We start from the raw sequence: 13,073 nt of genomic DNA on the forward strand, positions 1-13,073 counted from the left end.
GTATATGGGATCAGCATTTACAGTTAACCTGATAACACTGTCATCTATCTTCTTCTTTATACAAATACCTGTTCAAATGGAACTGGAACACTGCATGTAACAGTTTCAACTATCCATAACTATCAAGATCTCATCTACTCATGCACTCACACAATTACAGCTGCAAACATCCAGCACAGTTCCATTATGAAGCCTCAGCATTTCAGAAATGAACTCAATTTTATAAGTATAAAAAAATAATTCACAAGAGAATACAAAGAACCAAAGCATCCACAGGAAAGCAAGAAACTCTACACTGTACAAGAATGAACTACCTTTATCTATTGTTAGGAGTCTAGAATCTATTGAATCTCCTGTTGGCTTAGCATTTGTTCCTCACAAAGCTGTAACAAAACCCACAGGCATCTTTCAAAGGTCATAGTCTAACAACCATCATTAGCTTTTACCACACTCTGAATAATGGACTGCAGAACTAATAGTTTTCCTGACCAAAGTACTTATTTTGTCTTGTTCAACCATCCCAGACAACAACATGAGTTTATACAGAGCCACTTGTAACCACGTAACTAGTAGTGACAAATGGGCATCCTCCAGAAGAGTCATGGTCTGTGGTTATTTCCACCTATTCTCATGCCTAAATACACATCATGATGCATTTCTGTTTATGCAATCCCATACAAGACAAAAAGATCTTACCATACAACTAGCTAATCCCAGGAGGGGGTGAAGAAAAGAAAAAAGCACAGGAGGGAATGGGCCTGGCTACCATCAAGTCAACCTGCATCCACCACTGCCTTCATTGAAATTCCCTCAGTCTACATAACCAAAAATGACAGTTGCTGCTTTACTGGCTGCATGGCTACAGTCCCACAGCTCAATGTGTTGGGATTCTACAGCATTATTCCACAGCCATCTCAAACTTAACTTTTGGAGCTTCTTTTAGAAATATGTTCTAAACTTTGAGGTGGCACCACTCTGAATATTTCACATTCTTCAAGCAAGTTCTCCTGCATTTATTCTCATATAAAAGGGCAAACTTAAAACTTCAGTTTCATTATAGAGCAATGAAACCATATTTCCACTAAAATTAGGGACAGCATCTAGAGTATCCAGGTTAATAAAAAAATATTTATATACAGAGACACTGAGAATAGAAGGTAGGATTCTTGCCAGTTCTATTTTGATCAGCTGGTGACTTTTTACACTTACGTCCTCCACTTTCAAAATACACTTAATGGTTATGAAGTACTAGTTTAAAGCTATTTTTAGTAATAAAAACACTTCTTCCATGTCTCATGTCCATCATGTCTGACAACACAAGCAGCAAACATGCAGCACATTCAGTATACCTAATACTTTCTCCAGTGCCACCTTGTTGCCGATGATTTACTCTGATAATCACTAGAAAGACCAAGAAGGCAACCTTAGAAGAAAGCTACTCAGCACATGCATCACTTTGTTTTGTCTTTTCCCACTTTCCCTCAAAACATTCTGAAATAAATAAATCAGTTTCATGTTTATACAGGAAGAGCCCACATCTATCAGAAACATTTTTGGTTTATATAACAGTGAAGGTGTGGTGATATTACAGTATGCACTACACCTTAAGACCAAATATTACCACACCCAGGTGGACCAAAGACCTTCAGCAGCTGCACCAAACCATACATTCCCCATGTGTAGGCTTGTTCCAGAATTGAATCTCCAAGGTATTTCTCAATTTTGATAAATCAAATGAGTTTACAGTTTATATCATGATGTAGGCTACAATATCATTTAATTGCCATAGCAGAGCCTTTTCAGATATGCCCATGTTCACACAATGTGCTGCTTCACACCATGTCCAACCTAAAAGCTGTCAGGAGAAGACGGCTGATAAGCAGACACAATCCTAACTGAATAGTGCTAGCAGACAAACCACAAACCTATAGAAAAAGAAGAATTCTGATGTGCTGTAACACTAGCTGCATTAGTTCTAGAAAACAGCCAAAGAGCAAATAATAAAGGAGATTTTTCAACTGGGTTGGACTCATGATCCACTGCCACACAAAAACTTGTCAGCAGAGTACCAAGATGGGTATGGAAACCACTGAAGTCCACTCTGTTGCCTCAAAAAAACACTCATTATTTCACCCTTTCACCCAAAAAGTGTATTAGTAGTTAATGAGTAGAATATATTTGCTTTGTAGACTGCGCTAATGCTACTTTTGTCAAGCAAGATTCCACTTATCTGCCTAATAGGAAGTTACATTCAAACATGGGAAACTCAGAGATGCTCACTCCAACAATGCAGTAGGAAAAAGCTAATTGATTCACAAGATCCAAAGCAACAGAATAGTAGAATAGTTTGGTTTAAAAAAGAAATAACATGCAAGTTTAAAATAAATTGACTTTGTCTCCCTGAAACTTTATGAACTGCCACACAAATATTAAAGGAAGCCTTCCAAGAGTCAATCTTTTCTCTGAGTTATCTGTATTACCACCATAGCCCTTTATAACTAATTTCTTCCAAAATAAAGTTACTTAACTGTCAAAAATATGCAATGTAAAGAACAGCCGTGATATACAAGTTACAAGGAACTGCACAAAAACATTCATTTTAGTAATTACCCAACTTCTTGTGGTTTTAAGGTTGAACAAGTAAAGTGATGAATAACTAACTGAAATTCTCAGCAGCAAGCACTCTCTCTTTCGTCGTGAAAAGAATCACAGGAAAGTTACCAGCCATTACTTCTTACCTCTAAAGAAACACAATTAATGCAGAAAAGATTAAGTTATCTTGTAAACCACTCCAAGTTTTTAAGCCTATCTTTTCCTTCTACCAGGGCATCAGGCATTACAGCATCGTTATCATGCTTTACAGGCTATTTGTGATACAAAAACAAAAGTTCATCGCAAATAACTTGGATATTCAGCACCACAGTGCATAAAAATCACAGGAAACATCACTTGTATTTGAATTGTCATTCAGTTGCCTAGGTAGAATCTGCGTTTTTTGCAAAGCTTCCTGTACTGTAGAGCAAGGCTCTAAGGTTTTGTCTTACAAGTAGTAGTTCAGGAAGTTTAATTACCACAAGCAGATAGGCTTATCAGTGTATCCATCACCTCATTTAAACAGTGCTAATGTCAATTCACACTAAAAGCTAGACATCAGCACCAGGCACGCTCTCCTCTACCACGTTAGTCATGCCTCAGTATACTTTTCAGTCATAGAACAAAGTTTGCCCAAAGCAATAATTTTCCTTCTCAGTAGCAGGTGCACCCTAACTAACTTCACTTGCTGGAATATCTCAGGTTCTCTCTAGTAAGACCAAGTCTCTTCTAAAACACAAGCATTTCAGTTCACTACTTCCTCGGACATTCACTTGAATTAAGAATCCTCTGCAGGCATGCACTGACTTTACTCAGAGACAACATGATCTTTACTCATTTACCAAAAATCTCTGCTCAGCCTGACTCATACTTCACACATGCAGTATATAAACATCTAAATGGGTCATGTGTGAAGAGCACATTCTCTCTCCACAGGACAATGACATCAAACCACCTTAGGAGTCAAAGATGATGGTGCAATGTAGATCCTGCAGCACACAGCCTGACAGTGACCGATCCTACTGACACACAATGTAAAGCACTCATCAGCTCCTGAACTGGTATGAGTGGAGCTGGGAAACATATCCACTCAAGCACATTAGGTTTATTTCTGTTTTCAAGCTAACTGATACAAGCTTTTATTTCACTGTTTGGCGATAGTTTATGGCACATTACTCAGAATGTTGCACTTGGAGCTTTTGATTCATCTCAATGCTCTTGGGGTTTAAAATACTTCAATATTTTAAGCATAAACAAGTTCTGCTTTTAAAATAAGGTATTGGTTGCCCCTTGTGTGAATCACCAAATGCACTCTCTCTCCAATTGAATAAACTCATGTTCACAAGATCTTTCTCCTAATTCACTTTTGAAGACAGCATCACTCTCAGACGCCAGCTCCTTTCAGAGATTCAGTTTGTCATTTTTGAGTATCTATCACTGAACAACTGCCCCACAAACCTGAAGCAAACCTGGAGGCAATGGAGTATACTTTTAGCACAGCACTAGCCACTACACACACACAAATACTTCTACTTATGCTAATACTAAAATAACACACATTAATGAAACCTGAATTAACAGAAAACACAACTCTCAGACCAGTGGCTATATTAACTTCCAGTTAGCTAAAGTTCTAACAGTAATGAAGCACCACAAATCTGATTACAACACCTCTTTTTAAGAGCTGATTGATAGAATCACAAATGCTTGACAGGATCTCATTCCTTTCTCAACTTGGACTAAAATCCTGCCCAAAAAGCAGGGCCAATGCTGAATTCAAATCAGCCTGATGAAGGCTTTGACCAGGTCTTGAGGTCCTGAAATCTCCAAGGACAGGGATTCCAGTGTCTCTGGTGAACCAATGCTTAATTACCCTTCAAATGATTCACCTCTATATTAAGTCTCCTCTCCAGCAAACCTTCCTGCTCCTTTTTGTAACCTCTGTCTACCATGAAGCTCTATAAAATGTCTGTGTCTAACCTGTCAGCTAAAAGATGAAAACTCTGGTAAGACTTTGGGTTCAGCTAAGCTACAATAACTGTATCAAATTAGACCTGACACTTTCAAGCACTTACTGATTTTCTAGGTACCCAACAGAATTATGTACTTCCCATGTGATACTGAAGTGTTAAGGAGAGCAAACATCTAAGTTAATCCTTAACGAACATAGGAATCCCAGCAATCTCCCTGACAACCTTAATTTAGTCTGTTTCCTCTACTTTAACAAGCATACTTTTAAATAAGCACAACAAGCACATTGCCAAATCCAGTTAAGAACGTAAGCACTCACTGCCGTCTCATGCCAGCCTATTCTCAGGGCTGGCATGAGATCAGATAATTGTTTGCCAAAACAATTTCATTTTTCCTGCCCATTTCATTGTAAACAAAAATAATGGCAAAAGCACCAAGCGCATATTCCCACCTCCAGTCCTTGTGCCAGCAAAAGATGAGGAAAAAGTATTAAATCAGAGCTTTTTCAGTAGCTGTGATGTGTCAAAGGTACTCGTAAGACAGACATCAAGGAACAGGAAAAAAAACTCCAGTTCCCACACTACTAGTATAAAACCTGGAATTAAGTTCTCATTGCACACATTTGTCACATTCAACAAATGTATAGAACTTGAATGACACTCCAGATTACCTAAAGCAGAAAAAGTAACCTAAATTAGTAGTCCTAATATAGCCCATCTTCAGTTAATTTGTGTGCACATGTACACATCAAGTATCTTACAGAAAAATACTTTCTATCATCATTTTTTTTTTTCTATTGAAGATCCTCTCTTGACAGCCTAGTTTTGCTTCCTGTCAATCAGGAATAATCACCTTTGATGAGGCTTCAGTCCTCAGAAAAACCAACACACAAAGAACACACAAACAAAAGAACCACCAAACCACTATGCTTCTGCAGGTCACCCTTTACTTTCAGATAGGAGAAAGCATAGGGAAACAACTCCAAACTCCTTCTAGAATCTCCCTTCCCCAGAATAACAAATTGAGCTTTCTCAGCTCTCTGTCATCTAGAGCCATTTTTGGTCTATCATACAAAAATCATTCCCCTAGATTTCTTCCCAATGTTTTGCCTAATTTCAGCTGCTATGCCAAGAACTAAAAATAAATCCTCTGTTACATGTAGTTACACGGCCTCTCCCACCAAGCCCTTGTTCAGCACTCCACTTGATGTGTGAATTAAGTTCTGAAAAATAGACAGGCTCCTCTCAGCACACTGTAGAGCTCCTTGTATCATGCACAACACACTGACAATGACAACTGCAGGTTGATTCATCTCTGTAACTCTGCTGAAACTTGATGAGTTGTAAGTTCTAAAACCAAACCAGGAAAATCTGTACACCAAACTCTTAGAAGCCTTGTATACAACTTAGTGACAATACTTGCACAAACAGTATGGCTTCTCTTACAGAAGTCCCAAATATACCTTCATCTTACTAGCACAATGAAGAGAACAGGAATGTGGTACAAAGAAGATTGTTCTCAGAATACCTATGATATTGCTACCCCCCACAGAACCAATTCCTCATTCCAAATACAGGCCAGCAATGTTCAGAAAGCTTATTGTCCTATATAGTGGAAGAAGCCTTTCCCCAATTACAGTCCTGTTCTTAGTAATTGATAAATCTAGCTACCCATTCAGTCTCAACTTCAAACACACCTGAATCCTATCCTTTTTCTTCCTCAGAGTTAAATCCCTCCTCGTGTCAGTTTCACACGCCATGTGCACATCATGTCCAGAAGAAAAAGGTAATTTCCCTTTCAAGCCATTCACTCCATGAGAGCATCAGAGGCTAGTCAGTTTCCAAGGCTAGTCAGTTTCTCTCAGGGCAAACCTATCTTTTGGAAGTTACCCTACTCAAGCAACTCAACCACTACTCTGATCCACTTTGCTGCTGCACTGTAATCTTCCCATCAAAAAACAAAGGCATGTGACTACATACAAAATCAAGTATTATTATAATGTACTTTTTCCAATAAATATAGCAATAGAAGTCTACTCCAGTGATTCTAGAATAACTGAAACAAACACACAATAGAAATTGTTGTCCCATTTAATACAATTCTAACTCACTATATAATTTCAATTATCTATTTCTTCCACAACAAAGTGGTCTCCCCTGCTAGAGCACAATTCAAATTTGTATCCACAGCTTCCAACAGAAGCATTGTCCCACACGATTTTTAAACCACTTCCCTGCAGTCACCTTCAAGCAGCCTTCCTTACTACTTTATCTAGGAAACAATATAAACAAACATCTTGTTTCTGCTAAGGAGTTTATTTGTATTTACCCTATGCAAGGAAGTTTGAGTTTGTTTCCAATAACACCATAAACCAAAACAAGACATCATATTTGGTTACCTTTTCCCTAACACATACATGGTCATTCTACTATAAGCACACTTTGAGTCATTTAACATTCTGGCTTTCTGACATCCTTTTAAATAATTGTAACTTTCAGTAACTTTTCAATGCCTCCTAAGTTATGCATTTAACATCTTCCCACATGCACCCTAACCTAAGTTTTAAGTCATACAAAAACTCCACCATTCTCAGGCTAATCAGCCTGGACTATACTTGATGACAAGAGCATAAGGCGGGAGCACATGCTGACATAGTTTTGTCACCACTTGTGAAAATCTTTGCACAGATTGCATAAAGTTTCTAAGTAGTACTCTCCTCAATGACTAATACTAGGTAAGTTTTAAGAGTCCACTATATTGCTGCTCTTGAAAATCCTCCAGGGAACTGAACTAACATTAGTTGATTCAACTTAAAACAGATCAATGTAACAGAAGTACACAATACAAAGTAAACGCTGATGTAGTAACTGGGTTTGGTGCCCTCCATTTATGAAGGGAGATACAATCCAGAGCCTGGCTTTGCAGTGCACCTATGTTACAAGTTATCAGGTCTGTAAGTAGAAACATCTTCTTCCTTGGGAAAAGGCACAGGCATAACAAACAAACTTTTCAGTTCTGAAGAGGACATGTGTGCTGAAACACCTGTCAGATCTTTCCAGAAAGACGGGACAATACCTAGATTTTTAAATTATTTTCACACTCATTCCAAAGTTCATTCGAAAAGCAAATCGTTTGCATCACAGCCACCGACATTCTGGATGCTTCAACACAGGTAGAAAAAAAAAACTCACGACCTGTGACCTTTCACTCAGAAGGGGAGCAGAAAAGAGGTTACACCATCAGGTCCTGCTTACCGAACAATGCTGTTACCGCACCCCTCCCCAAAAGAATGGCCCGAGCAGTATCCCGCCGGGAAGCCTCCCGTATCACACCCCTCATGGAAGACATGGGAATTCCCGGCTCCTGCCAGCGACCACCCCCGGAGCGTTACCACAGTACGCCCCCCTCCAGCTGTCACCTCCCTCTTAAAAGAGCACCCAAAACCCCCATCACAGCATTTTACAAAAAGAGCCTTTAATTCCCAAAAGTACGGCGCCCCCAGGCCCAGCCGCACGCCCCTCCGCCCCAGATTCTCCACTTAGAAAGCAATAAACCGGCATCTCAGCCTCCTCCCCGCGCCGCCTTCCTCCTCGCCCCCATCCCGTCTCCTGCCCCCCTGCCAGCCCCATAGCACGCTCACCAGCTTGGGCTTGTTCCGGCTCTCCTCTTCCGCGGCGCGCCCTCTCCGCTTCGAGTTCATCCTGCCAGAGCTCAGCGGCTCCTCGCCGCCACCAGCTCCCGGAGGTCCCTGACCCTCCATCCTCCCACCGACTCCAACCGAAAAGTCCTCTCTTAGCCGGGGCTATATCCTCAAGGCCCCATAGGACCGACACGCAACGGCTGGCGTCTCCCAGTCCCCTCCCAGCCGCAGCTGGAGCAGTTCCTGGTCGTACTACCCCGCCGCCTCCTCCCAATCCAGCGCCTCAGAGACACCGAACACTTCTACGCATGTGCCTCTCCCGACGCCTTAGTGACGCATGTGCGGGCGCGGCGCGCAGGCGTGGTTCAGGGGCGCGGGGTCTTCTGTTCGCTGGAGGAAGAGATGGCCGCCCCCGGCTGGGAAGTGTCCGCGCTCGGCTCTTTCGAGCAGAAACGCCCGCTAGAAAGGTGAAGTGTGGGACAGAACTGACCGGCCCTGGCCTTGATAACACGGAGTCGGTGTGTAGGCGGATTTATATCGATGGCTTCCAGCTGAGTCGTTCTTCAGGAAAAGAAAAGGCCTAGGCCGATGCGTGGTCGACTTCTTTTAAAGTTGGCTGCTAAGAGCTGAGGCGGTCTGAGCCGGCGGCACTGGTAGTATGAGCTTTAGAGAAGGCGAGACAGCGGTGATGTCCGTGGCAGTATGTGTTTGAAAGAAAAGCTTTGTCTTCATCTGATCCTCTCCAGGCAGCAGAGCCCTCTGTTCTGAGTACCCAGACACCATACACGGAGTGTTTATGGTTGAGGTGGTGCTGGCCGAGTGTCTTTCCACCTGTCATACCCGAAGGGACACAAAGGATAACTTTCTTTAAAACTGAACTATTGCTACCAGTCCCCTGTGTCTGAGTCATCTACATGTGAGCATGGTTCACAAAAATGTAAAAGGGCTTAAAGCATTTCTGTGGACTGGGGAGTCCCTTTGGCTGAGCCTCTCTGTATACAAACTAAAGCTCTCAGCACGGGTGCATCAGTGTGGAGTGGAAACAAGGATCACATGTCTGATGATCGGACAGCTTGTGGACAGATGTCTTAAGATGTTATCTTTATTTTTTTAAAAACTACAGATTTTCTGTTGGTATAGCTGAGCCTATGCATGTTGTTACACTGAGAAAAACCACGCAAACAATCATGAACTTCTTATTCGGTAAGACAGGAGCTTGGAGTTCAAATTTGGATATGAACACAGGAGATTGCCTTGTGAAAGGAGATCCAAGGCAGCACTGCTCCCTTGGTGGACTTGTTCTTTTAAAAAAGGAAGTGAGATCTGTACTGTAAATTTGCTCCCATCTGTCTACTACACACAATTGAAGCATTTCATGTAGCTGCCTGCATTTCTAATGAATTTCTGAGGCTTACCTGAGTACTGGATGAAATAATACTTTTTTAATAGTCCAGCAGTAAAAACATAGCAGTAAAATATGACAACACCAGCTTTCAAATAAAATGACAGCTCTAAAAACTGCTAGGGTGTTAAAATCTGAGGAGAATCTGTGCAGCAGAAGTTAGTAGATGATAAAATAGGCGAGCTCTGTCAAGTTCCTCTGTTTAAATGTTCCATAACTGGAGAAGAAAGGTCAGTTATTCCAGAGCTGGAGAAAACAGAAGAATTTCCAACTGCCTGATGTGTCTGTAAACAAATATAAGAGATTTTAATCCCTACTCTGTAGCACTATTAGTTCAGTACAGCTATTAAGTGCTCAAGAGCTTTTTATGCACCTATTTCCAACTTTGTCATAATAATACTCATACTGCTTTAGCCAAGCATTCAGCAAAACTTTTACATTGGACTGACCTTTGAAATTCAAGAGAGAACATTAAAAGAAATTTCTGTGGGGCAAGATTGAAAAAAATGCACATGGCAGAACAGAAGAAAAAAACCCAACCACACATTACTGCTGGAGTGAAACCCAGAATGTGTTCCTGATCTTTAGCAGAACAGAGTGGGGAAAAAAAGCACTGAAGTCAGGTTCAGGGACATTATATTATATTTAAAAGGGAACACAAAGCATTTAGTATTTTTAGTGCCTGTATACAGTAATAACTGTACCCTTATCTAAGTGATGGAGAAAAATATTTGCAACCATCAGGCTATAACTGCATGATGTGATGAAAGAGCTACCCCAGAAATATTCTTAGTTCCTCTCTTCCTCCTACCGTTTGCCTGATCTTCTGGGACAAATGGTTAGCACGATTATTGTCACTTCTTTTTAACTCCAACTTAAAAATACTCTGCAAGCCTCCACATGGAGTGCTTAGCTGTGACTTAAAATTGTTGTTTGAGTTGTAGGAAACATTGCTACAGGATTTTCTGGAGACTTGTTTTTTGAATAGATGATAAATCAAGCATCATTAAATTGACTTCACAGCCTCCTCAGCAGAAGTTAAACCCCACTGTGTTCTTTTTGTTAATCTTTTTTGTCATACTACAGCATCTTAATAGTAGTTGTGCACTGGGGGGGGGGGGGGGGAGGTTTAACAGTTTACAGGACCAAGAAATAAATATTCCATATATGCACTGAGGATCTATGAGCATGTAAACTGCAGGCAGGCAACTCTAAGGAAAAGGAGTGAGGTGAAATAATGGTGCTATCTCAATTAGGAAAATTTTAAGGGGAAAGCATCTCTACTCCAAAACAAACAAACAAACCAGAAAGCCACAACTCTGCTTAAGGCAACCACACAAACCTCAGATCATTTTGGCAGTCAGTTTACAACGCAGAATTTTGGCCTGTCTTCAAAAGCAGCATAGTACAGCCCAAGGATGGAAACTAGTAGTTGTACAAACTGCTCTTAACTTGGCTTAATCAGTGGAGAGAATGTATTTTAAAACTATGCATTTTAACAAAAATCATTTTATAACATTAAAAATGTGCAACTAGGAAAGACCACTGCTAACACAGATATTTTTGCACATAATGGGATGGCATTCAACAAGTCCAAGTGCCGAGTGCTGCACTTTGGCTACGGCAATCCCATGCAGAGCTATAGGCTGGGGTTGGAGTGGCTGGAGAGCTCCCAAACAGAGAGGGACCTGGGTGTGCTGATCGACAGCCACCTGAATATGAGCCAACAGTGTGCCCAGGTGGCCAGTAGGGCCAATAGCATCCTGGCCTGCATTAGGAATAGTGTGGCCAGCAGGAGCAGGGAGGTCATAGTGCCCCTGTACTCTGCTCTGGTTAGGCCGCACCTTGAGTACTGTGTCCAGTTCTGGGCCCCTCAGTTTAAGAAGGACATCGAAACACTTGAACGTGTCCAGAGAAGGGCAACGAGGCTGGTGAGAGGCCTTGAACACAAGCCCTATGAGGAGAGGCTGAGGGAGCTGGGATTGTTTAGCCTGGAGAAGAGGAGGCTCAGGGGTGACCTCATTGCCCTCTACAACTACCTGAAGGGTGGTTGTAGCCAGGAAGGGGTTGGCCTCTTCTCCCAGGCAACCAGCACCAGAACAAGGGGACACAGTCTCAAGCTGCGCCAGGGGAGGTTTAGACTCGAGGTGAGGAGGAAGTTCTCATTCGTCATTGGAATGGGTTGCCCAGGGAGGTGGTTGAGTCATCGACCCTGGAGGCGTTCAAGGGGAGATTGGACGTGGCACTTAGTGCCATGGTCTAGTCATGGGGTCTGTGTTGATAGGTTGGACTCGATGATCCTCGAGGTCCTTTCCAACCTAAGTGATACTGTGATACTGTGATATTGTAATCTTGTACTCAGTCATATAACCACAACAGCTAACAGTGACAGAAAACTGCAAATGTACCTGTAAAGAAAAAAAGTCACATCTTAAAACAAATTGATCATAGACTGATAGGCATGAGATGTTTTGAGCCTCCCCTAAACACGTGCTGCTTTATATCTCAATTTGAAGAAAATAGGCCTTTGAAGATCACTGGCTGAACCAGCAGTATCAGAACTTACTGCTCTAGCATCCTCCCTGAGGACACAGAAATAATACAATCACACAATGTTTCAGAAGACACAGAGTCCAAGGCTGTCTGAAAAAGAAAAGAGTTCTGGGTTTATGAGATTTTATAAATTCAGTGATAGAATTTCCATTTGCTGGAGAAGGCACAGGCTGCTTCTTAACAACAGCAGTTACAAATCAACTGTAGTCGAGTGGTCCCCAAACCAGTTATTCAGATTTTAGTCCTTGAGAAACGTTGTATTCTTCTCATTTTTAGTATTGCAGAAGAAATTTAGCAACACTGAAGTCATTGTCCTAAGCGCACTGGGGGAAAAAAAAGAAAGAATCCCTCTGTGTACTACCGCAAGAGCAACAGACAGTATTTAACTTAACCACACTCAGGAAGCACACTGCTCAGTCACCCTGTAGTACATGTCCCAGCTTTTCATCCAGAAATACTATATCATTAACACAACCACTCTGCCACAGAAACCATACCACAATCCTTTCACTACTGCTGAGCTGCAAACTTTCTTCAAATTGCTTTGTCTCTTCAATCAGTGTCATCATTAGAGTCCATTTTTACTCTTTGGCCCTTTTCTCATTTTTGCAGCTTAGCTGGAATCTATTTGCTTTTAGGAACTTTCCATATCTCCAATATTTCTTCAGAAGAAGTGAGTCTAAGATTGTTTGCAGTGCATGAAGATGTGGTAAATAATAAAAAGAAAATCACAGAGTATATAGTTTATCTTAACAGGTGGGAAAATGGGATTAGAAGTATTTCCTACTAAGCAATTAGGAGCATTATTTGCATACTAAGAGATACTTGCTATTGACAAAATAACCTCACTTTTTAAAACATTCCCTCTTTGACTATTTAATAAATACGATTTATTTACAAACCTAAACCCAGAGA

At 41.2% G+C, this 13,073-nt stretch overlaps 1 protein-coding gene across 3 annotated transcripts in view; it reads right to left on the bottom strand.

Moving 5' to 3' along the window:
* DIAPH2 (diaphanous related formin 2) overlaps positions 1-8,495 on the bottom strand; it is a 238,918-nt gene extending 230,423 nt beyond the window's left edge. For all 3 annotated transcript variants that reach the window (XM_068151840.1, XM_068151839.1, XM_068151838.1), the window contains exon 1: positions 8,204-8,495. In XM_068151840.1, coding sequence (XP_068007941.1) covers positions 8,204-8,323 — 120 coding nt within the window. In that variant the 5' untranslated portion in view covers positions 8,324-8,495. The remainder of the gene's footprint in view (positions 1-8,203) is intronic.
* Positions 8,496-13,073: the final 4,578 nt, after the last annotated feature.

This window comes from Melanerpes formicivorus, unplaced genomic scaffold, assembly GCF_026170545.1.
Source record: "Melanerpes formicivorus ecotype bairdi unplaced genomic scaffold, bMelFor1.0.p_v2 SCAF_22, whole genome shotgun sequence".
NCBI classification, from domain to species: domain Eukaryota; kingdom Metazoa; phylum Chordata; class Aves; order Piciformes; family Picidae; genus Melanerpes; species Melanerpes formicivorus.